This window comes from Staurois parvus, unplaced genomic scaffold (assembly GCF_062004578.1).
Source record: "Staurois parvus isolate SC_StPar_1 unplaced genomic scaffold, SC_StPar_1.0 ptg000436l, whole genome shotgun sequence".
Taxonomy (NCBI): domain Eukaryota; kingdom Metazoa; phylum Chordata; class Amphibia; order Anura; family Ranidae; genus Staurois; species Staurois parvus.
This window is the reverse complement of record NW_028318232.1, coordinates 6,862,585-6,889,712: the sequence shown is the minus strand read 5'-3', so window position 1 is coordinate 6,889,712 and position 27,128 is coordinate 6,862,585. Positions and strand designations below refer to the sequence as shown.

Here is a 27,128-nt window from a genome sequence, read left to right as displayed (position 1 = left end):
TTCGGGTCCTATTTTGGACTTTTTTCGACGCATGTACGCCTCGCCCACGGATAGACTAGTCACACCTGACTTTATTTCCTCAAGCATTCCTTTGACCAAAGGCACTAGGCAGGGCTGCTTGCTCTCCCCCCTCCTCTTTAATATCGCCTTTGAACCTTTGTCCAGACGGATCAATTCGATGTCGGGGGTTACTGGTGTCACGATTGGCGACCTTAATCTCATCTCTTTGCGGATGATATACTACTCCTCGGATCCACCTAAAGACTTCCTACTACTCCAGGACTTGTTTTCGACCTTCCGTAAGTGTTCCGGCCTTAGAATCAATTACGATAAGAGCGAAGTACTTCCTTCTGAATGCTACTACGTCAAAGAGTTGGATCTCATTCTTTTCTTTTCGGTATAGCTACTCCATCCATCACGTATTTGGGCATCCACATAGGCAGACAACCATTGTCTCTCTATTACCTAAATTACCCTCCTTTAATCAACAAGTTTGTATAGGAACTGGAAGTTTGTACGACTTTTCCCCTTTCACTCTCTGGGAGATGTCATCTTTACAAAATGGTTTCTTTCACAAGACTGCTCTATCCTTTGCAAACATTCCCACTTCTGTTAAAACATTCTGATGTTAAGAAGATCCATAGAGCTCTACAGAAATCGCGTATTGCATTACAAAAGCTTAGTCTCCCAAAGAGTGAGGGGGGTGCAGGCCTGCCAAATATTAGATTTTACAACTTGTCCTGCCTCCCCCGTCAAAGACTTGATTGGATTACTGGAAAATCCCGTTATTCGAATTACTACCTAGAAGAGGCCCTGGTCTCTCCGCTACACCTTCCAGCCATTCTACATTCTAACCTCAAGGCCTACCTCGACCCCTCCGATTGAACCTCCTGATTAGAGACAGTATTGGCCTGGAGGGAAATGGAAAACTACTTGACCTACCGCCAGGGATATCCTCCCATCTGCTTATTCTTGGAAATCCTATGTTCCCTCCAGTGAGTGAACATGCAGTATTCAACCAATGGTCTCATAGTGGACTTACTAAAGTCATATCTATCTTTGATACCAAACGTACCTTCCAGCCTTTTTCAGTACTAGCTGCCAAATACTCCCTACCGGGATCTCATATCTTTCACTACCATCAACTGGTGACTTTCCTCAGGACGTGCTATTCTCCAAAACGATATCCCTTCCAGCGCAACCTTTATAGAAACTCTACTACATCAGGATAATTATTCCATCTCGGCAGTTTACTCATCTAATCTCACACCAGTGTGCAAAGTACCATCTTACTCCTTTTAAGTCATGGACTCCCATACTGTCTACTGATGATGCTCCGGACAAAATATTGTCGGGATACCGGAAAATCTCTTCACTCGTCCTCTGTGAAACATGGTGGGAAACTCCATTTAAAATCATCCACAGAGCTTACTATCCTTTCTCAGTGAACCCAACGGTCACTCCCCGCCCTACGTGTCCTTGGTGTGACCACACCTGACCTACTTTGTTTAATCGCCATTGGTAATGTGCCCGTTTCTCCACCTTCTGGGACCGAGTTCTCCGTTACATTAATCATCTGTAAAACATCACTCTCACTAAAGACCATATGCTCTGTCTCTTCAATTATCAAGATCCCACGATGTCAGCAAGTCCAAATGCTCTTCTTCAGTGGATTCATATTTGTTTGGTGGTGGCTCGCATAGCACTCATGCAAGCATGGATACAGCCAAACCCTCCACAGCTTAAAATGGTAATACAGGCACTAACTGCCCTATTTAATCTGGAGAAGCTGAACGCCATTACCCCAAATGTTATATCTTCATGTCACTTCTTCTCTAGATGGTGGTGCTTCATGGAACACTCCTTTACTTCTGTGGAATTGGCCACCCATATCGAACCTTTTCGATATTGGCTTTGGTATCTCAATACTCAACTTACCAATACGCTGGGTAGACTTCGATTGCCTAACTCCTCTCATAGCCCCATTCCACAGCTTGATATTTCCCAGTCGCGTAATGGAGCCCATGCTGCTCCACATGTTTCTTAGCCCATATGGCACTCTTTCCCAATTGTCTTTTTGATAGAGATGTAATTGTTCAGGCCTGCATAACTAAACTTCCATTCCTGGGGGATTGCTTAAAAAATTTAGTTTTTTCTCTTTCTTGGAAATCGGCCTATGTTATACTGATTTGTTGCAACATTGATGTCTAGTTGGATACTGTCTTTTGTTTCCATTACAGAAGTTGTATTGACTTCTGTACTCACCACTGTTTAAAAAAAAAAAAAAAAAAGAGTTTAAAGTGTTCCTGATGTACTGTGTTAGATCCATGGTGAGCTGCGAGTAACTGGTAGTGTCAGATAACATTGCCAACATGCCTTCCCTATAATTCCTGTAGTCCATGATCACTATAGCTCCACCCTTATCGGCAGGCTCGATAATAATGCTTTTATCATCTGAGTGCCTTCAATGCTCTGGATTACTCAGGGCTCAAATTAGGGTATCTCCTTTCAGATAGTGTGACCCGAGGGTTCCTTTGAGCGTGCGTGCAGGATGGTACGCTATTGGTAGGGGGGGTCGCACACTTCCAATTTCTATGCTGCTGAGCTTGATAGCTGGGATGAGCGGCCCACCAAGTTCTCCCATCCTCTTTGTTTACAATTCAGGTGCCGAGATTCTTCTCTTTATGTTCAAAGTCTGCAATATAGTATGTAACTTTTATATGTTATAATGCTGACCTCACTGATATTATACAGTTCGTGTCTCTGATTTGCAGCCTATTTAATAATGTAATGAATCTTGAGGTTGTTGACATTTTTTTTAAATGTATATGGTTAGAATATGGTGTTTGGGGGCGGAGCTTAATTAATTTTCTTTGCACTGATTGGTGAATGGTTCTTTTAAATTGTTTCAGTGTTTGTGCACTGATTGTCAGATGCCTGATGAAGAGGTCCTGTGTGACTTTGAAATGTTGCTTTGCTGTAGGTATGTGAGTGCAAATTAAAGTGGTTGTAAACTCCTGAAGGTTTTTTACCTTCATGCATGAAAGTAAAACACACTCTGTGTACAGCAGTGCCCCCAGCCCCTCAATACTTATCTGAGCCTCATCACGATCACCACTCCTACCTCTTCCCACGATCACCTCCCACCACTTCATCCCCCTCAGCCACTTCCTACTGTACCTTTACCCCCTCCCTCCTAGATTGTAAGCTCGTAAGAGTAGGGCCCTCTTACCCCTCGTACGTTGTTTGTTGTTGTACTGTGCCATGTATTGTCCCCCCTATTGTACAGCGCTGAGCAAACCCTTTGGCGCTATATAAACTCGTAATAATAATAATTGTAACAGTACTCACAGGTAACTTTAGACCACCTTTTGATCTTCCTGGAGCTGATTGTTGGCTGAGTCCTTACCATTTTGGCTGTTCTTCTATCCATTCGAATGGTAGTTTCTCCCTTTCTTCCACGTCTTTCAGGTTTGGTTGCCATTTTAAAGTATTTGCGATCATTTTAGCTGAGCAGCCTATCATTTTCTGCACTTCTTTATGTTTTCCCCTCTCCAATCAACTTTTTAATCAAGGTACCCTGTTCTTCTGAACAATGTCTGGAACGACCCATTTTCCTCAGAATTTCAGAGAGAAATGCACTGTAACCAGCATGTACAACATTTGCTGCCTTCCTTCCTTAAATAAGGGCAATAATTGCCACCTGTTTTTCAAAGAACGAATGACCTCACTAATAGAACTCCACACTGTTATCATTTTGAACATGCCCCTTTCAATTAGTGATTCAATTACACAGAATCAGCAGCATGCATGTCATGACTGTTGGGTCTGTTGGATTTCTATTACTCTACTACACCTGCTAGTAAATTATTTGCCATGTAGAAATATAATTTCTACCAAAAACAGTGATTGATCAGGTTAGTGATGTCTGACTGCTATTATTTTGAACACAACTGTATATCTGGGGAGCTATGTTTAATCATCTCTGGCAGGATTCCATTCATTCCACTAGCTTTTTTAGTTTGCAGGTGTTGAATTTTCTCCATTATGTCATGTAGTGTAATCGATACATGCAGGGGGCTTTGAAAGTCCTTGATTTTTTTCCTCCATATCATTTAGTCTTTTCATGATGCCTTTTTGTTCCACAGTTAACGCCTCTTCTGGAATGTTTTTGTAGAGGTTCTTAAAGTGGTTGAGCCAGGTGTCACCATTTTGGATGTGGAGGCTATTTTTCCTGGGTGTTGAGCCAGTATTAATTCATATCTCCTAGAAAGCGTTTCCTGAAGTACCTCTTCTAATTGTTGCAGGTTGTTGAAGATGAAGTTTAGTTTCTTCTTTTTAAGGGTTTGTTTGTATTTTTTTCTGTAGGGTGCCATAAGCTATCCTTAAGTCAGTGTTGTTGGGGTCTCTGTGTTTTGTTATTTGAGACAGTCTGTAAAGTGTTCCTCAGTACTTTGCATTCTTTGTCAAACCATGTATTGGATTGTTTGTTGGATGGTTTCTTGTGGTTGACTTGTCTCAGCTGGGCTTTTTCAGCAATGGTGTGTAATATTTTGTGGAGGTCCTTCGCTGCCTGGTTCTCACCTTGTGGGCTTACCTCATAGGTATTGTTTTGGAAGGTTTCAAGCTGTTTTTTTATGTCACGTCTGTCAGTTACCTCTCTGTATTTTGTGGTAGACTTTTTAGACCATTGAAATGATGGTGGCAGGTTGCAGAGAGAAGTCCGGTGGCGTTTTGGAGATTGTTTGTTTGAAGTTTTAATATATAGCAGTAGTTGGCGGTGGTCTGGTAGGTGTGTTTGTGGAGTGACTGTAAAGGCATTGATGGGTGCATTTCCATATAGCCAGTAGGTGCTAGTGGTTTATCCTGGTCTCACGTAGTCTTTGGTTGAAATCTGGATCATTTACTTTGGATCCGAACAATCAGACCCTGAATGTTTCAGCTACTGATTACTAATGATGTCATTTTGTAGTTCTATACCTTGAAATTAGTCAATTTCCTTGGACAAAACCGGATTATGGGTGGTTGTCATAGTGTTTTTGCTTTTTGAGCTCAGTTACATTAGTTTATTGCATAATGTGTTGAGGAGGGTCCTTATCTCCTCCATTTCTCTGCTCTGTGGTGGTCTTGGTCTCCATCTTGATGCAGGTGGTTTCCACCATTCTTGCCATATTCGTGACCCTGTTTTTCGGTTGGTTGTATTGTTGTTTTGGATTAGTGGTGAGGCTTGGGCTCTGATTTACTAAGAATTGAGTCTACCATCAGACACTGAACATTCAGGCAGACTCAATTCAATCAATCAAGACCTGTCAGTCTTCAGAAAGGCGCCCAGCAAGCTGATTAAAAAAGAGTCTACTTTCTAGACTTTCCTGTTCGTAAACACAAAATCAGGTTAGGTGTATTTCTAGACGCAATGCTGGATATTATGTTCGCTAGGTGGCGCACAAGCGCGGGCTTTGTCCCGTTGGCATTTATATGTTTCCATATGAGAATACTTAAAAAAAAAAAAAAAAAAAAAAATTATAATATTGGTGTGCTTTTTATTTTAAATTATATTATTTTTTTTGTTGCTTCTCCAAAAATGATCAGCCAACTAATGCATTTCCTAATGAATGTCATACATTCTATTTTCAAATGTCAAACATTTTCACACTTATATCTCAAATAATTTGAATGTCTAGTTCTAATTTCCCAATATAATTCTATATCTTCATTCTCCTTAATCATATAACTATTCTACATTCCAGCTCAAACCGCTACAGTGGCTTAGTGGTTAGAACTCAGAACTTACAGCATTTAGGTCATGGGTTCTAATCCCAGTCATGGCTGCACCTGTTTGGAGTTTGCATGCTTTCTCTGTAGGGGTATGTTTCTGCCAACAGTCCAAAGACATGCTGTTAGGTTAATTGGGCCTAGTAAATGTCGCATTGTTATTGACGTTGGATCTACTCATTCACATGGGGGGGGGGGGTGGCGGCGGGATCTGGGGGCCCCCTTGTTAATTTTTTTATTTATTTTAGCGTTGGCTTCCCCTCCAGATCCACACCAGACCCAAAGGGCTTGGTATGGATGGGAGGGGGGACCCCACGCCATTTTTTTTTTTTTTTTAGTATTTTTTTTAATTGCCAGTAATTCTTTTACATTCAACCACATGTTCCCCACTGACAGCTGAATGTAAAAGAATTGCTAGTAATTAAAACAAATAATTAAAAAACCGTCGTGGGGTCCCCCCTCCTATCCACACCAAGCCCTTCGGGTCTGGTATGGATTTAGAGGGGAACTTCCACGCCAAAATAAAAAAAAAATGGCATGGGGTCCCCCTCAAAATCTATACCAGACCCTTATCCCTGGCTGGTGGTTGTGGGGGTCTGCGGGTGGGGGGCTTATTGGAATCTGGAAACCCCCTTTAATAAGGGGGCCCCCCCATGTCAATGAGTAGATCAACTGTCAATCACAATGTAAGCCGCCAGCGACCCGAAAAAAAGAAAAAAAAAGGTTCCGTTCCCGACGATGGCTTCCAGCCCTCTGCTCTGAGCTCTGTTGACAGCTCTTAAATATGTAAGAGGCGGGGCCACCCGGGGACATCTGAGTGACCCCGCCCAATGTGACATCATTGATTTCACATAAGGGGGGGTCACATGCATGCTTGGGGGGGGAGCCCCCCTGCCCCAAAGCACCCCCCCCATGTTGAGGGCATGTGGCCTGGTATGGTTCAGGAGGGGGCGCTTGCTTTTTTTTTTTTTTTATTTTGGCATGGGGCTTCCCAGACCCGAAGGGTTTGGTATGGATGGGAGGAGGGACCCCACGCCGTGTTTTTTTTTTTTTTTTTTTTTTTTTTTTTTTTTTTTAGTTGCCGACCTTTTTATTTTTAGATTCAGCTGTCAATATATATAATATATATATATATATATATATATATATATATATTATCTAGATATTCTAAATATGTAAAACCATTACAGAAATAATTATAAAGGATAAGAAACAAAAATAGAATCAATAGAACTAAGGAAATCAAATTAGAATACATAAAGATACGCCTAGCTACAAATAGTGCTGTTTGTTAAACACAGTAGACGTGATCGAGTGCAGTCTTGCAGAGGACTCCACACAGAGATTTACTATTAAACAGCGTCTGAAAAGAAAGTGCCCACAGCAGACGGCTAAATTGTGTCCTGCACATGCTCATTTCTATCCCTGCATAGATGTTGGAAAAGTGTCTAGTTCTTGTCTGTCATGAATTCCCTTAAACTATTTTAGTCCAGATATTTGGGAAAGCAAATTTCAATGTGAACATGTTTCTGCAGTGATTTTTTGTTCTGTTAGATGTGCTTCTAGGATGTCTGCTGTTTTAGACTGATTCCTGGATTGTGCCTAGTTACTAAATTCGCTTTCGAGTCTACTTGTTAGACTATTTCTTTAGTAAATGTCTTTGCTGTCTAAAAGTAGACGGACTCTAATGAAAAGTAGACTTTATCCCACGGAAATGTGTCTAGGCACATTAGTAAATCAGGGCCTTGGAGTCTTCTTGTAGTTGTAACTGTGTTTGTCTGAGAATGGTGTCAGATCCAGGGTTGTTAGTTCTATTCAGTATTATGTCTTTGAATTCTCTTGCCAGGTGACTGAACCCTTGTTTGTTGAGATGTTTGTTGTCCTAGAGGTGTTGGGGCATTATGGAGGGATGTTGTGCCAGGTGAATGGAAGGCTTTGACCTTGCTTTATCTGCCAGCTCTGTGTTGATTCGCTTCATTATATAGTTTGATATGTCTTTCCTTGGAAGAAGGGAAGACAGTAATACTTTGGATCAGGGTGGATAAAAATCAATGATTTTTGAAAAAAAATAAAAAAAATCGGATTTTTTTGATTTAAATCGGATTTTTTTAAATAAAATGCTTTTTGAGGAAAATACATTACCATCCAAAGGTTATTCCATCATGAAATAAAGATTTGTTTTTTAATTATGTAGAATAAGGCTGTATATGTTTTAATTTTTTTGGTAAATAAATTCCATGAATCCATTCACAATGTCATGCTCTTCCAGAGGTTTTTGTAAGATTATTGGGCAGTTTCTCTGCCTACAAGATATTATCACAGATGCTTTGGTTTACTTTTGCAGTTCTCAAAACTGAATTTGACTCAGCGGAGATCACATGCCTCTTCTTCACAGCAAAAATGTTATAACATGAACAGAGTTAAGAAAAAGACCTTAATCCTAACTTCTACAAACCTATGAATACAGAATCAACCCCTTCAGTGCTAAGTTTCAAGAAGTTCAGTGAATAGAATATTTTTCTGATTGTTTGGAGTGGAATAGATCTGCACAAGAAGAAAGTGAAACGAAGTGTTAGGAGGAGGGGGCTGACAGTCTAAGTTTCTTAAAATATATATATTTTGTTTAGCCAAATTAGTTAACAAACATGGATGTTTGTTTAAGCAAATAACATATGCTGTAATGTTATTGTTTCAGTTGAATAAATCTATTTAAATTGTTATTAAGGTAATGATTATTTTTCTCCTTCCTAAGTACAACAGAAAAGTTGTCCAAATATGAATGATTAACCTATTAAACTACGGATAAAAAATACTAATATGAAAAGTTGTTCTAAAAATCTTCATCTACTTGCATATTAAAGTTATACCAGCAAGAATTAGTCTTTATGTAGAAAACTATTATTTAAATCAAGCCTTACTGACTAGTGATTTTAAATCGTGATTTAAATCAGTTTGATTTAAATCAAATCCACCCTGCTTTGGATTGTGGAAATTTTTGTTGTGCAATCTCTTAATTGTAGTTGTTTTTCCGTGATAATTTCCTGTTGTCCCTGGATGCTGTTTGCGGCTGTGTGTATGATAATATGTTTGGGGTTAATGAATTATGGATCACTGAGAACTCCTGGTGCCTGGTGGGGCAGTGGATTTTAGTGACTCTTGTTCCTAGGAAGAGTCGTTTTAGTGTTAAGGTATGCCCTGTTTTTTAATCTATTATTCGAAAAATTTCAGGAGTGTGTTGCCTGTTCTTGTAGTTTGAGAATTGTCTGTTTGCGATTTCCCGCTCTCTCTCTCCCCCGCTCTCTCCCCTCCCCCGCTCTCTCCCCTCCCCCACTCTCTCCCCCCGCGCTCCCCCCCCCGCTCTCTCCCCCCTGCTCTCTCCCCTCCCCCGCTCCCTCCCCTCCCCCGCTCCCTCCCCTCCCCCGCTCTCTCCCCCCGCGCTCTCTCTCCCCTCCCCCGCTCACTCCCCTCCCCCGCTCTCTCCCCTCCCCCGCTCTCTCCCCTCCCCCGCTCTCTCCCCTCCCCCGCTCTCTCTCCCCTCCCCCGCTCTCTCTCCCCTCCCCCGCTCTCTCTCCCCTCCCCCGCTCTCTCCCCCCTCCCGCGCTCTCCCCCCGCGCGCTCTCCCCCCTCCCGCGCTCTCCCCCCTCCCGCGCTCTCCCCCCGCGCGCTCTCCCCCCGCGCGCTCTTTCTCTCTCCCCCCGCGCGCTCTTTCTCTCTCCCCCCGCGCGCTCTTTCTCTCTCCCCCCGCGCGCTCTTTCTCTCTCCCCCCGCGCGCTCTTTCTCTCTCCCCCCGCGCGCTCTTTCTCTCTCCCCCCGCGCGCTCTTTCTCTCTCCCCCCGCGCGCTCTTTCTCTCTCCCCCCGCGCGCTCTTTCTCTCTCCCCCCGCGCGCTCTTTCTCTCTCCCCCCGCGCGCTCTTTCTCTCTCCCCCCGCGCGCTCTTTCTCTCTCCCCCCGCGCGCTCTTTCTCTCTCCCCCCGCGCGCTCTTTCTCTCTCCCCCCCTCCGCTCTTTCTCTCTCCCCCCCTCCTCTCTTTCTCTCTCCCCCCCTCCTCTCTTTCTCTCTCCCCCCCTCCTCTCTTTCTCTCTCCCCCCCTCCTCTCTTTCTCTCTCCCCCCCTCCTCTCTTTCTCTCTCCCCCCCTCCTCTCTTTCTCTCTCCCCCCCCTCCTCTCTTTCTCTCTCCCCCCCCTCCTCTCTTTCTCCCCCCCCCCCTCCTCTCTTTCTCCCCCCCCCCCTCCTCTCTTTCTCCCCCCCCTCCTCTCTTTCTCCCCCCCTCTTTCTCCCCCCCCTCCTCTCCCCCCCCTCTCTTTCTCTCTCTCCCCCCTCTCTTTCTCTCTCTCTCCCCTCTCTTTCTCTCTCTCTCCCCTCTCTTTCTCTCTCCCCCCCTCTTTCTCTCTCCCCCCCTCTTTCTCTCTCCCCCCCTCTCTTTCTCTCTCCCCCCCTCTCTTTCTCTCTCCCCCCCTCCTCCCCCCTTCTTTCTCTCTCCCCCCTCTCTTTCTCCCCCCCCCCCTCTTTCTCTCTCCCCCCCTCCTCCCCCCTTCTTTCTCTCTCCCCCCCTCCTCCCCCCTCTCCCCCTCCCCTCTTTCTCTCTCCCCCCCTCGTTCTCTCTCTTCCCCCTCGTTCTCTCTCTCTCCCCCTCTTTCTCTCCCCCTCTTTCTCTCCCCCCCCTCCCCCTCTCTTTCTCTCTCTCCCCCTCCCCCCTCTCTTTCTCTCTCTCCCCCTCCCCCCTCTCTTTCTCTCTCTCCCCCTCCCCCCTCTCTTTCTCTCTCTCCCCCTCCCCCCTCTCTTTCTCTCTCTCCCCCTCCCCCCTCTCTTTCTCTCTCTCCCCCTCCCCCCTCTCTTTCTCTCTCTCCCCCTCCCCCCTCTCTTTCTCTCTCTCCCCCTCCCCCCTCTCTTTCTCTCTCTCCCCCTCCCCCTCTCTTTCTCTCTCTCCCCCTCCCCCCTCTCTTTCTCTCTCTCCCCCTCCCCCCTCTCTTTCTCTCTCTCCCCCTCCCCCCTCTCTTTCTCTCTCTCCCCCTCCCCCCTCTCTTTCTCTCTTCCCCCTCTTTCTCTCTCTCTCCCTTCCCCCTCTTTCTCTCTCTCTCCCTTCCCCCTCTTTCTCTCTCTCTCCCTTCCCCCTCTTTCTCTCTCTCTCCCTTCCCCCTCTTTCTCTCTCTCTCCCTTCCCCCTCTTTCTCTCTCTCTCCCTTCCCCCTCTTTCTCTCTCTCTCCCTTCCCCCTCTTTCTCTCTCTCTCCCTTCCCCCTCTTTCTCTCTCTCTCCCTTCCCCCTCTTTCTCTCTCTCTCCCTTCCCCCTCTTTCTCCCCCCCCTCTTTCTCTCTCTCCCCCCTCCCCCCCTCTTTCTCTCTCTCCCCCCCTCTTTCTCTCTCCCCCCCTCTTTCTCTCTCTCCCCCCCCCCTCTCTCCCTCTCTCCCCCCTCTCTCCCTCTCCCCCTCTCCCCCTGTGTTTATATTGGCATTTACCTAGTGGAAATTTCTCCACATGGTCATTGTGGTGGATTTGACTTGCATGTTCTATAATTTCAGGAATTTTCTTGGATCTATTGCACCTTGAAAAGCTTGGTGGTTTTAACATTTCTCTGTTCTATCGTGATATTGTTAACACTGATGAGGATGAGGACCTTGGTGTTCAGCATACAGCTTCCAGGAAATTGGATGACCTAATGAGAAGAGTGCGGGCCAAGGAAAGCAAGAAGCGGGCCTTATGCAGGTACTTTTAATTACTTGAAAATAATTCCACTTTTTTTGGTACAAGTATGCCCATGATTACCAAGCTTGAAATACATCAAAATATGATTGGCTTTTCTGTTTGAAATATAATTTTTTGGCAGCTAAAACTGATCCTGTCTATATTTTTCATCTGTATATTTAGGTTTTTTCCTGGAGTTAAGCTTTAGTTAGTATAGAATATATTTTAAATTTTTACAGTATGAGATTTTGCTAAAACAGGATAGCAGCCAGTTTACTTAATTTAATCTTGACAATCTGTCCAAAAGGAGTAAAGAATGTGTGTGCAAAAGAGCGTTTAGAACACTGATCTGCTGATACAGAGCGAACACTGGGTGTGAGTTACAATTTTGCTGTGTGTCAGGGTTCATTATGCCCCACATAATATTTGGGAATATGTTCTTCATCCAACTGCCCACGCTGTGTGGTACATAATGGGTCACTGATCCATATGTTGTGGTGGTGTCCCAAACTATATTGTTATTGGGCCGCAATTTGTGGCATACTAAACATTTGTTCTACGCAGGTCCCTCTAAACCCTAAGAGTGGTATTATCCAGGAGGAGGTGTTACCCTTGGATTATAATATGTAATGGATCAGAACCCTGTACCTTGCTCGCAAACTTATTTTGCAAAAGTGGCTAACGCCTAATCCTCCTACGATAACGCAATGGAGAGAAGCAGTGAATTTCACAATAAAGAGAGAAGAAAAGAACATACAACCATAGAGGTTGCCCAAAAAAATTCCTTAAAATCTGGGACCCCAGGCTTTCTTCTAACGACTCCTCCTTTACCTCCACTGACTCCTGAGACATTTTTAGAACTTAATATATAACATTTGTGATTTATGTTCTTTATGTTCCATTGCGGTCTCCACTGTTAGCATATCTACTTACACAAGCTGTGTTTCCAATTAAACTGCAGACCTATATTGTGTTATTCCTACAAGATTGTATTTTTTAGTGTGAAAATGGAAGCCATCTGTTTACTCTTTTTATTTGTTCTCTTATTTTCTAGTACTCACAGATACTGAGTATTCTGTTTATGCTCTTTTTTGTTGAGAGTTTTTCAATAACAATTATCTGATGAAAAAAAAAAAAATATTTTGTGATATTACAACCAAAAACATAAATATATTTTATTGGGATTTATGTGATAGACTAAAACAAAGTGGCACATAGTTGTGAAGTGGAAGGAAAATGATAAATGGTTTTCAGATTTTTTACAAATATCTGAAAAGTGTGGGATGCATTTGTATTCACCTCCCGAGTCAATACTTTGTAGAACCACCTTTCGCTGCAATTACAGCTGCAAGTCTTTTTGGGTATGTCTCTACCATCTTTGCACTTCTAGAGAGTGAAATGTTTGCCCATTCTTCTTTGCAAAATAACTCAATCTCTGTCAGATTGGATGGAGAGCATCTGTGAACAGCAATTTTCAATTCTTGCCACAGATTCCCAGCTGGATTTAGGTCTGGACTTTGACTGGGCCATTCTAACACATGAATATGCTTTGATCTAAACCATTCCATTGTATCTGTGGCTGTATGTTTAAGGTTGTTGTCCTGCTGGAAGGTGAACCTCCACCCCTGTCTCAAGTCTTTTTCAGACTCTTAACAGGTTTTCTTCTAAGATTTCCCTGTATTTGGATCCATCTATTTTCCCATCAACTCTGACCAGCTTTCAAGGGGTATGAATATTTTTCAATGCACTGTATTTGTTGAAACTATATGGTCTAAGATGGCCATACACTTAGGCCTCATGTACACATGAACTCACCTAATCATTAAACTCTCCTGGCAGCAGAAAACCACTAAATGCGGCAAAAACGTGTAAACGCAGTACCGCGTTTAGCGCTTGGATGTTTATTCATTTGATTGGCCAGAGTATTTTCCATTGACATGGATAAATGCCCAAGTGCTAAACGAGGCTAGCTCCTAAACGCTGCTTCTCCTAAACTCCAGTAAAAGCTTATGTCTACATGGACACATAGGCTTTTATAGAGTTGAGTTCAGGGGCTTTGGCAAAAAAACGCCCAAAGCTCCTAAACTCACGTTTTAGGAGCAGCAATGTACATGAGGCCTAATAGATTATCTTAATTGTACAGTACAGGGCACAGGTTTGATTTTCATAGACCCTGCTATGTAGGCTGCTACCTTCAGGTGGACACTGGCAATAGCTTTGCTGGGCACAGCCCCTATAACACTACGCCACTCCACAAGTACTTAGTTTTTTGCTAGTATCCTTAAGTGATGGACCTCTTTTCCCTTACAGAGAGGTTTTCTATTCTTAACCAGTTTTTTTTTCTTTTCCCTGATCTCAATCTCATTCTCCACGAGACTAGATGAGATTGAGCTTTGCAGTTACTTCTGCAGCAGTTGTTTCCTTGTTCCGGGTCACAGTCCTGCGCAATGTCCTTTTTATCTCTTTTGGTCAGTTGACCATGTTGATTGCGCTTAAGCTTATCAGACGATATATTTTCCTTGCAACTGTACATATCATAATAACCTTTTATACTGTATCTCGCGACTCTGCAAATAAATTGGCAACGTCAGTCATAGAGGCACCACCTAAGCAGGCACCAACAATTTGCCTTCTTTGAAGCTCAGTAAGCTCTGACGTGACTCCATACTACTAGTAGCGCACACAGTGAATGAGGAAAGTGAGACTTCCCACCTGTTAGCTAGGTGTCTCATCACACAGCAGAAGCAAAAGAATGTTACATCACTTCTGCTTTCAACGCAGAACATGTCGTCACTTTCATACCTGCAAATCACGTTGTGTTTCAATTTTTTTGTCTAATCCCCTCAGTATCTCCTTTACTTGCACTGTATTTATTTAAAGTGGTTGTAAACCTCGGACCTGAAATTTGAACAAAGCATATCCCTCTATAGTGTGTACTTGTCTATTAGGAACACTAAGTGTCATTTCTGTCTGCTGCTTTATTCCTCTGTCAGCAGGAATCGCTTCTGACGAGTTTTCCTGACACCAAAAGAAAAATGGTGACGGGGAAGGACCTCTAGCAGATTGACAGCCTCAGCTCTGTTCCTGTGAGCTGTTTGGGGGGGGGGGGGGTGTCAGCTTTTTTCAGCCCCCTCTTTTCTGAACCTTTGGAGAAGCTTTATAAGCTTTGAATGGATGTAGAGAGAAGAATACTGCAGATAAACAGGTACAACTTATTTAGGATGAAGTTCAGTAGGGTGTTTAAACTTTCAAAATTGGCAGTAAAAATTCACCTTTTTCTTAAGTGCATGAAAAAACACTACATCTCACCACGCGTCACTCTTTCACCACCATTTCTGCTCAGAGCCGTTCAGAGGTACTAGGGCACTTTCTCCTGCCCTTTTTCTACAAGGACTTCGCTACAGGATGGTCAATTTTGGGACTGCTGTGCCTCCATCTTCACCCGATCTTCCTTCTGGGCTTGTGCTGCCTGTTGTTTGAATCGCCTTGCTGCGATGAGGTCACTGCTTCACATATGCATGGGAGTCACAGTCGCAGCAGAGTTCTGGATTGACAGTACATTCACCGTGCCCTCAATTCAGATCACATCGTGCATGCGACAGTGACTTCACCAGCTGAAAAACGTGAATATCTCCTAAACGATGCACGTTTAGGAGATAATCATTTTACCTACAGGTAAGCTTTATTATAAGCTAACCTGTAGGTAAAAGTGAAAAAGCATAGTTTACTACTGCTTTAAAACCACTATTCTTATCCAGAGCTCAAGATCGCCAGGCTTCTTCTCCATCACCACCTTCTATGAGTTGGAAGTGGATCTGCCTGCTCAAAAAGTGATAGAAACAGAGGAGACTGAAGAGGACCTAGAGCTGGTGATAGAGAAGGCTACTGAGGACTTCCCACACCCAGGCTCCTATTCACATGATACTATGGCTTCATGCAAAATGCTTGGCAATGTAGACATGCTCACTTCTTCTGTATGCAAAAGCCTCAGCATAGTTGTATTTGATTTGCTTCCGTTTCTCCGTTCCCCTCTAGGTGCGAAGAGAACCGCAAAGTCTAAAAAGACATGCCCCATTCGTAAACAAATGGAATGGGCAATTTATAACAATTGGGATACCCCTGCAAAGAATTTGACTCCTTTGAGAATCATTACCACACTAAATCCAGTAGGAAAATAATTAATTAAAAAATGGACTGTTAAATAAACATATTATCCATATAGAAGATTTTTTTTTCTTTTAACGATTCTGTAGACAGAAAATTTTAAACTTTGCTTTTGCAGGTTCAGTCCTGCAACTGCCTATTGCTGCAATTTCGGTTTGTCAAACTGCAGCTAGTTGGACTAGTGAAATGAACAACCAAGAGTATCCTGTATTCTAGGACCAACTTCTGACTGAACACTTACAAACTTTGTCATCTGTTCTACTTTTCTGTGTTGATGCCCTAGAACACGTGTCAAACACAAGGCCCGGGGGCCGAATCCGACCCACCAATCCATTTCATGTGGCCCTCATACCCAGGGCTTTTGTAGCCGGAAAGTGGCAGTGTTGCAGAGGTCAAAGCTGACAAGGAGAGGTAGAAAAGAGGAGGACAGTCTTTGAAAGAGGGCTGAGCCCTGCGCTCTGTGCATAGCACACCCCTAAGCCCTGCACTCTGTACACAGCACACTTCTGAACTATTCACAACACATACTCCTGAACTCTGCATGTAGCTTACCCCTAAAGCCCTGCACTCTACACTACAAAGTCTTACAGATAAATCCAGCCCTTTGAAGGCAACCTAATGATGTGGCCCCTGATGAAATTGAGTTTGACACCCCTGCCCTAGAACAAGTCATGACACAAATTTCCACTTTCCATGACAATGCGCAGAACCTTATGGCTAAAACCCTTGGCAGCTGAAGCTGTCTGTAAAAGATTCCTCACTCATATGTCTTTTGTGGGAGGACATCTCTTTGATGATGCACTTGACAAGTTCTTAAAAGAGGAAAAGTCTTTCCATATTGGAAGGTTTATCCCTCCCTTGGAGCCTTCTACTTACTCTAAATGAAGAGCGCCTCATCACTCTCCACATCTTCAAAGCCAAAATTCAGCCTTTCCTTTCAGCACAAGATTTGGAACACAGTCCACCAAGTCTATTCCAAAGCCTTCTTCACAATAAATGAACGCCCTCACTCTTATAAGAGGAGGGGAATGTCTGGTGCATTCCTCTCGGACACAGATATCCCAGATCTATGGGTTCAATCAGTTCTCTCAAAGGGGTACAAATGGAGTTTCAGACTCTACCCCCTCACTCTTTTCTTCTCTTCTCAGACCACCCTGAACCATCTTGTGTCCCAGGGAGTGGCTGCTCTAGTCCCACTTGAAAACCGGTTCAAAGGATTCTGTTCAAACCTGTGCATGGTAAGAAAGCCAAATAGGGGTATTTGTCATATTCTGGACTTACAGTCCCTAAACAAGTACATTCTCGTTTTTATAGTTTTGCATGGAAATTGCAGATCAGTAATTGCCTCTCTGAGATGAGGGTAATCGGGCATCAATAGACATTTAAGATCCCTACCTGCACAGTCCCATTTCATTTACCTCATCCGCAATTTTTGTGCTTCGCAGTAGGAGATAAATGCTTCCAATTTATCACTCTACAATTTGGCCTGTCCTTTTGCTCACTGAATAGTCACAAAGATACTTGCACCCCTATTCACCCTCTTAATAACTCGGGGCAATGAGGTCATGGGGTACCTAGATGACCTTCTTCTGACGGATTCATCACCCTCAAAACAGCTATCCAGACTAACTTCACGCCTTTGGCTGGATAATCAAATCTTCTCTCCAGCCTTCCCTTTGTCTAGAATAATTGGGCCTCATTCTAAACACAGTCAAGGCAAAACTTTTCCTTCTAGCAGATAAACCTGCCTGCCTAAAATCCCATGCTCTGACCTTAAATTGGAACTAAAGGCTCAAATACTTACTTTCGTGTGGGAGCGCAATCATCCTGACAAAAACCCTGAGGGCTTGTGGAGTGGTGGTTATAGAAGAATGTCGGGGGGATGTGCTCAGCAAAGCTTTTGCAAGAGTCCACTCACCTAAAGCTAGTAGTCAATAACCCAGGGTCTCTGAATATCTAATCTGTTCTATACTGTGCAACCAGATAAGGAATTTTACAGGTATTAAAATTCCTACTATACTAAACACAGATGGACAATTCTTCTGCTAAGACTATTGTATTCTAACAGCCAGCTACAAAGGCTGTCAGAATACAGTGGGCTCTGCCAGACAGTGACTGTAGCTGACTGGTCGCAGTCACTGTTTGGCCAATAATTATCCACCCAGACTTTCCATTTTTAAGGGATGTTGGATGAAGAGGGCCACCCACTGCTTGAGTTTTGGCCAGTTCATCAGAAAACCAAGTGCAGTGTGATCAGTGTGTGGCTAGCTTTAGGTAAAGTTTTTTTTTTTTTTTTTTTTTTTTTTTTTTCTGAAATGCCACCTTACTGTTTTTATTTTCATTCTTTGCAGACTCTCATTGAAGTTGGATAATGATGTCAGTCTTACGGTTGGTGTTTATAACCTATTGCAAAAAGCGATGAAGCCACCTCCTGTCAAGCTTTACCGTGAATCCAATGAGCCTGTGAAAACGAAGACACGTTCTTTCAATAGGGAGAATGGAAGTTTGCTGCTTCCCAGTGATACAAAGAAATCACAGGTACAGAGCATAGTAGTTACTTGGGAATCTAAGCTAAAGCTTCCCAAATCTTCTTTTTTTTTTTTTTTTTCAGAAACTTCACAACATTGTGGGGGCAATTTAATAAGTCATTTGTAACACATTTCAGGGAAGTTCAAAAGGGTTCTAGTTTTGCTTTGGCTACCAGTGGGGCTGGGAGGCGAGGGGGTTGCTTCTCCTGCCTCGGATACTTTACTTAGCTGTCCTCATCTGACTCTCTTTTCTCCTCAAACAATTCTGTTGCCTGTCTGCTGTCCCACACTCCTCCTCCTGCCTAAAGCCTGGTGCACAGGATGAGAAAATTGGATGAAAAATACTGCTTGTGGAGTGATTGTCCAATAATCTGATCGTTCGTACACGGCTTTGGAGAGTTGATGACAACAGTTCATGTGAAATTATCCAAAGCGACAAGTGCCAAAATTGTTCTCGTATGATTGCAGAACGAAGATTTTAGCTTAATCAGTACAATATTCGACCATAAAAAAACAAGTGACCAAGACTGCACATGCTCGGAAACGAAAGCATATAATACATTACATTACCTCCGAAGGTGTATTCTGTCTTGGGAGAATTTTTGGAACTTTAGTGATCTACTCATTTTCGATATTTGGAACTTTAGTGATCTACTCATTTTCGATATGAGACTGTGCAAAAAGAAAACGGGTGATCATTCGTCCAATATTCTCATCGTGTGTACGAGTCTTAAGTAAGGAGGATTTTGCTGGGTTTCTGTTTTAATGGGACAAATTGCAGACCTTATAAAAGTCCTCAAGGTTGTAAGCCACCCTCTCCTCCTCTGCCACGTTTTGTTTCTGATAGCAGGGGTCCTTTACCCGAAAGAGGACAGTGGGCTGCCGAGGCAAAAGATAAATGAAGTTAGAGACCGCTTACTTTGAATCGGAGGTTTCTTTGCAGGAGAAGCCTCCTGATGTTTTATTGTCAAAACTCTGTGACACCATTTTTTGTGGTGATTGATATGGTAAGAACATGTCTGGTGCTAGAGCTCCCAGAAGCTTCATGACCTAAGGTCACCAGTAAGGGCTCCCTTAAAAAGCAGAAACCAAGACTTTTTCCTATTCACTCCCTCGGAGAAAACATGATGTTGGGAGCATCCAGAAACATTTACTTGTTGATCAAAAATATCTCCTAAAGAACTCCTTTCTGAAAAAATGGTCCCAAATGTTGATTTAGCTATTGACTGCCTCAACAGATCCTTGATGGTGCTTGTAAAGAATCTCCTAGCTTTTAAAGATGCCATGCTAGCTTTTAAAGAGACTTCATGCTTTTCAAATCTTCTTTTGCCCTGATTGGTCAGACAAAGCAACCTGTTATCACCCCTATGGCTATATGCAAACTTTGGTAGTCTGGACAAAATGCTCCATCACAAAAGTCATTAAGGTAAGAGCACCCTGTTGCCTAGAAGACACAATTCTAAGTTTCTACTCAGGAAGGCTTCCTTTTGTCCCTCTCAAGCCTACAACAGAAAAACCGTTCCATTATGAGCCTTTGACAAAGTTGGCTAAGCCCGGTTCCAAGCCTTCTGCACAATGACAAGGCGCCCCAACTTCTTTAAATGGGGGGAACCTCTTTCAGCCTTTACATCCATCTGGGTTCATGATATGCCCGACCTTTTGGGTTCAGTATGTCATCACCCAAAGCTACAAACACTTTCAATTTGTGGTGCTCCCTTGTGGCCTGTTTACGTCTCAGGATGTTCACAGTCCAGAATTCCTGGACAACCTCCTGTTGAGAGCCTGTTCTGCCCATGTTCTATAGGCCAACATTCAGCAGACAGTTCAGCTGTTGTAAGCCTTTGGTTGGATTCTCAATCTCCAAAAAATCAACACTGACTCTGACAAATTGTCTGGAGTACCTGGGCCTCATCTTAAGTGTTCTATCTGCCAGTAGAAATTCCCTTGCTGAGATCTCAAGTAAGAACTCTACTGTCCTGTCCTGTGTCCTCCTTCATGGTGGGGCCATATGGCCAATTTCACTCCAGGCCTGTACAGCACAGTAACTCAAAAAGAACAACCTCAGTGGATAAGGAGAAGAATCCTTGGGGTTTTGCCTGTAATGCAGCCTTACGGCACTGGACCCAGCGTAACGGAACCCTGTGCAGTTAAAAAAAAAAAAAAGGCAGTGGCCCCACTTTAAGAGGACCGAGTCCTTGAAGGTCTGCATGACAATGTACGCTGTGATGGGTGAAGGTTGGACTCCTGGAATGATTCAAAGTCCTGTGGCGGAAATGGTAAGTTTACATTTTTCTTTGAAAAATCTGGCCATTTTCCCGGTGGCCACTGTGGGCAGTGTGCTGTTTGGTCTGGCTGTGCCATGCTTTGCATGGTTTTAGAGGAGAAAAACAGGGAAAAAAATATTCTTAACCAATGGAGTGCACACAGGGGATGACCAGAGACTGCGGACATAGTACGGGAGATGACCAGAGACTGCAGACATAGTACGGGAGATGACCAGAGACTGCGGACACAGTACAGGGGATGACCAGAGACTGCGGACACAGGACAGGGGATGACCAGAGACTGCGGACATAGGACAGGGGATGGCCAGAGACTGCGGACACAGTACAGGAGATGGCCAGAGACTGCGGACACAGTACAGGGGATGACCAGAGACTGCGGACACAGTACAGGGGATGACCAGAGACTGCGGACACAGTACAGGGGATGACCAGAGACTGCGGACACAGTACAGGGGATGGCCAGAGACTGCGGACACAGTACAGGGGATGGCCAGAGACTGCGGACACAGTACAGGGGATGGCCAGAGACTGCGGACACAGTACAGGGGATGGCCAGAGACTGCGGACACAGTACAGGGGATGGCCAGAGACTGCGGACACAGTACAGGGGATGGCCAGAGACTGCGGACACAGTACAGGAGATGGCCAGAGACTGCGGACACAGTACAGGAGATGGCCAGAGACTGCGGACACAGTACAGGAGATGGCCAGAGACTGCGGACACAGTACAGGAGATGGCCAGAGACTGCGGACACAGTACAGGAGATGGCCAGAGACTGCGGACACAGTACAGGAGATGGCCAGAGACTGCGGACACAGTACAGGGGATGGCCAGAGACTGCGGACACAGTACAGGGGATGGCCAGAGACTGCGGACACAGTACAGGGGATGGCCAGAGACTGCGGACACAGTACAGGGGATGGCCAGAGACTGCGGACACAGTACAGGGGATGGCCAGAGACTGCGGACCTTTGGGGAGGGAGGGGGAACGGGTACCTGAATTTGACAGGTACCCGCTCCCACTTCCGCGGAGTTGTCCTTCCCTCTGCTTTCCGCGGCGGCTTCTGTGACAGCCGGGTGCCCACTGCGCATGCACGAGAAGCGCTGCACTCTGTGAATGGCCCGGAGCCTTCTGGGACCTGTCATGTGTCCCAGAAGACACCGGACCATTCACAAAGCGCGGCGCTTTTCGCGCATGCGCAGTGGGTACCCAGCTGTCACAGAAGCTGCTGCGGGAAGACTGAAGCGAGGAACAGGTAAGGTCCTGCAGGAGAGAAGAGCTGAGCGGCCGGCCCGATATTCTGGCGTGGTGGCGGCAGAAATACCGGACTGGCCGCTTTACATTCACTCCATAAGACGCACTGACATTTTCCCCCCTTTTTTGGGGGGAAAAAAGTGCATCTTATGGAGCGAAAAATACGGTATGTGTTTGCCTAGTATGGAACCAAGTAGTTAATTTTCACACAGTTTTTTGAAACTGGTACAGTTGCAGTATTGTATTACATGCATACCTGCATATTTGATTGAACTGTATATTTGCATAAACTGCATTTGTGCATGCATACTTAGTGTTACTAAACGCACAACCGTAAAATCAGCCTATATATGCAGTAAAGCATGCTTGTTATACTCACTGTGGAACCTAAGGATTTAATTTTGCATTTGTGCATGCATTCTTAATGCATAAATGCATTTGTGCATGCGTAATTAATGCATAAACTGCATTAATGCATAGACTGCATTTGCGTATGCATGCATACTTAATGCATAAACTGTATTTGTGCATGCATTAAGGGGTAATCTTGCATTTGTGCATGCATGCATGCATGCATGCTTAAAGTGTTACTAATCGCACAACAGTAAAATCAGCCTATATATGCAGTAAATCATACTTGTTATACTCACTGTGGAACCTAAGGGGTTAATCTTCTGCATTGTGTAAAAAGGCTGTTTGATCGTGATTGCTCTGTTCCTCCCTTTGTTTAAGCGACCACCTCTTATCTCCTGATAAGGCAGACTGAACCGTAGGCATTTTGCACATGCTCAGTTTAGTGTGTATTGCTTGAGAGGTTTTTTATTTTCTTGGGAGAGTGCATGTGATCAGCACAGGTCAGACAGAGGTCAGGGGTTTTGCATCCCCTAGAGCAGGCTGAACACTGATAGAAGCCACAAGACTGCTCTAGCTTCTGATGGGAAAAGGTATTTAGCAGTTTATATTTACTGAAATAATTGCATTTCCATCTTCTGTGCACTATGGGAGACCAGATATAGTGAATGCAGGGTCCTGGGTTTAGTAACACTTTAATGAACACGTGTCAAACACAAGGTCCGCGGGCAGAATTTGGCCCTCCAGGCCATTTCATGTAGCCCTTATACCTCTCCTGCAGGTACCCTCTTGTCTCCACCCCCAACTTGCCTCAGCAGTCGGCAGCAGAGAGGAGAACTCTTCTGCCAAATCCTACACCTCTCAGTGCAGCTGCAGCACCCCCTCATCTCTACCTCCATTGGTCTCTGCATTCAGCAGACTCTGGTAACTGACTCCACTCTTCTTCATGTCCTACTCCAGACCCTGCACTTTATGCTTTCCAGCTCTGTCCCCAGAGGTGGTGCACAGTGATGTTAGGGAGGGTGTTGGATTCTTGACATCTGATGTAATGGGAGATGGGGTGCTCTGGACATCTAGTCTTAAAGATACAACCAGCCCTTTGAGGACAACCATAATGCTGATATAACCCATTATAAAATGGAGTTTGACACCCCTGCTTTAATGCATAAATTATATTCATACATGCATAATGCTGAAACTGTATTCGTGCATGCATACTTAATGTAGAGGCTGCAATCGTACGTGCATACTTAATGCATGAGTGCAGCGCTATCAATAGTATACGATTAATCAATGCACTGAAGTTCGTATAGTGGTTTTCAGAAGCAGCATCAATGATAAATTAATTAGTTAATAATAAAAGATATAGAGTTCATGTAATACATCTAATGTGCGGCACCAGTAAAACTTCCTCTGCTGTAATACTCTTGACTGGTAAAAATAGCAGAAATGCGCACTCACCAACCGCGCAATAGGAATGCGCATGTAAATAATAATCAACTGAAGTGGATAACACCGGATAGATAGCAGGACATCCCTCTATGATATGGATCATCCAACTTGGGTGAAGTGGTATACAGCAGGGCTCAGAGGTCTCCTTAATGTCGGATGAACAGCCTGGGTAGATGGATTCTTTCCTCTGGATAAAAAATGCTGCTGTGGATATGAAACCCTCAATAGAGGGTTAAAACAAAGAGGGAGTGCGCATAGTGTAGTAGGTAATGCTTTATTCCAGAATAAAAATGTAGAATGGGTACAGGTACATATATATGTCAAAAATGAATAGACAGGGATAGTGTACTGACCCTAGAGTAAAATGGCCGCCGCCCTCCTCATGGTCGCGGCGGTGTATGACTTCACACGTGCTGTCGGCTCCTCCTGAGGCCTTTCGTGCTACGGCACTTCATCAGAGGGGAGGCCAACAACCGTGTGACAGACGTCAGTGCTTAAATAGCTGTGTCCGCTAAAAAGTTTATCTCTTGCTGGCTGTAAGTGTAGGTGAGGCTGATGTTAAGGTCATTATTATTAAGTGTCGTAAAAAAATGTATCGATGCCTCTTCTTCACCATTCCATAGGAGGAAGATGTCAACTATGTATCTTTTGTACATAACCAGTTCCGGCCAATCTCTGGTGTAGATTAAATCCTCCTCCCAACTGGACATAAAGAGATTAGCGAGGCTGGGGGCAAATTTAGCCCCCATTGCAACACCCTTAATCTGTAGGTAATATGATTTGTTGAACCAGAAGTAGTTATGGTTCATCGCGAACTCTAACAAATCAAGGATAAAGTGCTTTTGTGCAACCGGTAAGGTGCTATGCTGTGTCAAAAATTGTCTGCCTCCATCCCGCCTGTGTGGTTGATACTTGTGTACAGGGAGGCCACATCAGCTGTAACCAAAAAAGTGCTGGGTGATAAGGTTAAAGTGCTGACTTCATTGAGTACCTGCTTTGTGTCCCGTAGATAGGACGGTGTGTCTGTGACAAGGGGTTGCAAATAGAAATCTATATACTCCCCAATTCTCAATCCAAGGGATCCAATGCCACTAATGATGGGTCGTCCAGGTGGATGGGTCAGATCCTTGTGCAACTTGGGGAGAATATAGAGCCCTGGGAGCTTGGGTGCTATAGGACATAGGAAAGCGTTTTCCTTCTTATTCAAAATCTTATTGTCATAGCCCTTATTGATAGTTTTAAGTGTTTGTTTATATCCCAACATTGGATCTTTAGATAAAACTTTATAGGTGGTATTATCACTCAGAATCTTGTTAACTTCTAAGACATAGTCAGCCTTATTCAGAACGACCACTCCACCACCCTTATTCGCCGGCCTGATTACTAGGTCCTTCCTTTCAAGCAATGATTTGATGGCTATCCTATCCCCACAGCCATCATGTATCCGTTTTAGTAGATCTATTATTAAGATCTTTTAAAACTTTTTCCTTAAAAAAGGTTAACATATGAGTGTGATTGAGGAGGTGGGTTAAATGTGGATGCATTTCGTAGGTTAGAGTGAATAACTCCGTCAAAAGAAGTACAATCAGAGATAGGTTTGTTGAAAAATTATCTCTTAAGAGACAATTGTCTAGTAAATTTGTGTACATCTATGTACGTATTAAATTTGTTTAGTCTAGTGGCAGGTGTATATTTCAGTCCTTTATTGAGAAGGGACAGTTCATTATTTGTTAAATGGGTATTGCTAAGATTGAAAATACCATGACATTTTAGATCCTTCTCTTTTTTGGAGTGCCTATTCGTCCTCCTTCTTCCTCTCAAAATTGGGATATTTTGAAAATGGATCCCATACTGTCTAAGGTTTTGCCCAGCAAACCTGAAATTATCTTTAGGAAAGCTTCCGCTATCAGACATCAGATTGCACTAAATGTGGTTGATCCTCTGACCAAGGTCTAATTTTTTAGTGAACTTAAAGGATTTCACCCATGTAACGGGTGTATCATGTGTAGGTGTAATAACACGAGGAAACGTAGAATTGACACATTTGAGTCATTCACAACGGGAAGATCATACACGATAAGACAATTTTATCTCGTATCACAGTAGGTTTGTTGTCTATCTCCTGCAATGTCCCTGCCTGAAACAGTACGTAGGCCGCACAACTAGACGCCTACGAGATCGTTTAAGAGAGCATGTGGCCAATATAAAGAAAGGGTATAGGGAACATTCCTTGTCTAATCATTATAGACTTTTCCATAATTGTGACCCCTCTTCCCTCAAATTTGTGGGCATTGACACTGTTTCAGCACACTGGAGGGGCCAGAATAAGACTAGATCTGTTTCACAAGCCGAAACTCGATGGGTAACTGCTTTATTGCTGACAGTTAATTCAAGTCAATTTCTATTCATTTACCTATTTATTTATTTACATCTACTCTATTGGCCTATGCTTATTCATTTTCTCGCTATTTATATATAGAGTCCAATTAGTCTCCTAGATTGTGGTATTTCACTCATTCCATATTAGGTTTTGACTTTTCTCCCATCCCTTCAGATTCCGATGTAAGATGGATAGATTTTATGATACATTTATTCTTTATGAATCATCTTTTGTTATTTTATATTTTAGGGTATCTTATTGTGTTTTTAACTTTTTTATTTTTTTCTTCTTGATTCTATATGTTTTGTTCATCTTTATATTTTCATTATTTTATGGAATCTATATTTTATTAATGTATTCTATTTGTTCTTAATATGCACTACAGAGCACCTTTTATGCCGTGGAAAAAGAAAATATTCATACAGTAACATGTTTGACTATCACAAACGGTTAATACCGTATGTACATCTATCTTGAGGGGTGGTTTGGTTATGGTATTTTTATCATCCCTTTAATTGATAATGATCACTTTCACTGTCATCTAGGCTCTCCTGTTTCCCCCTGGGTTCTGTCACACTCTTTGTGTACTCTGACGTCTCATCCTGCTTGTATGGACAGCAGTTCGTGGAGCGTCTAGTCCTAAGAGAAATATCCACGGCAAAATGGCGCCTTGAAGGGCACGCATGCGCATTTCCCCGTCCTTCGGGAAGATGGCAGCGATCTGACGTGCATGCACGGGCACGGCTATTTAAGCACTGACGTCTGTCACACAGCTGTTGGCCTCCCCTCTGATGAAGTGCCGTAGCACGAAAGGCCACGACCACGAGGAGGTCCGGCGGCCATTTTACTCTAGGGTCAGTACACTATCCCTGTCTATTCATTTTTGACATATATATGTACCTGTACCCATTCTACATTTTTATTCTGGAATAAAGCATTACCTACTACACTATGGGCACTCCCTCTTTGTTTTAACCCTCTATTGAGGGTTTCATATACACAGCAGCATTTTTTATCCAGAGGAAAGAATCCATCTACCCAGGCTGTTTATCCCTCATTAAGGAGACCTCTGAGCCCTGCTGTATACCACTTCACCCAAGTTGGATGATCCATATCCTAGAGGGATGTCCTGCTATCTATCCGGTGTTATCCACTTCAGTTGATGATTATTTACATGCGCATTCCTATTGCACGGTCGGTGAGTGCGCATTTCTGCTATTTTTACCAGTCAAGCGTATTACAGCAGAGGAAGTTTTACTG

General features: G+C 43.7%; 1 protein-coding gene across 2 annotated transcripts in view; it reads left to right on the top strand.

Moving 5' to 3' along the window:
* XRCC6 (X-ray repair cross complementing 6) overlaps positions 1-27,128 on the top strand; it is a 223,278-nt gene that overhangs the window by 78,715 nt on the left and 117,435 nt on the right. For both annotated transcript variants that reach the window (XM_089687719.1, XM_089687718.1), the window contains exons 6-7: positions 11,290-11,473; positions 17,968-18,154. In XM_089687719.1, the coding sequence (XP_089543845.1) occupies positions 11,290-11,473; positions 17,968-18,154 (371 nt within the window). The remainder of the gene's footprint in view (positions 1-11,289; positions 11,474-17,967; positions 18,155-27,128) is intronic.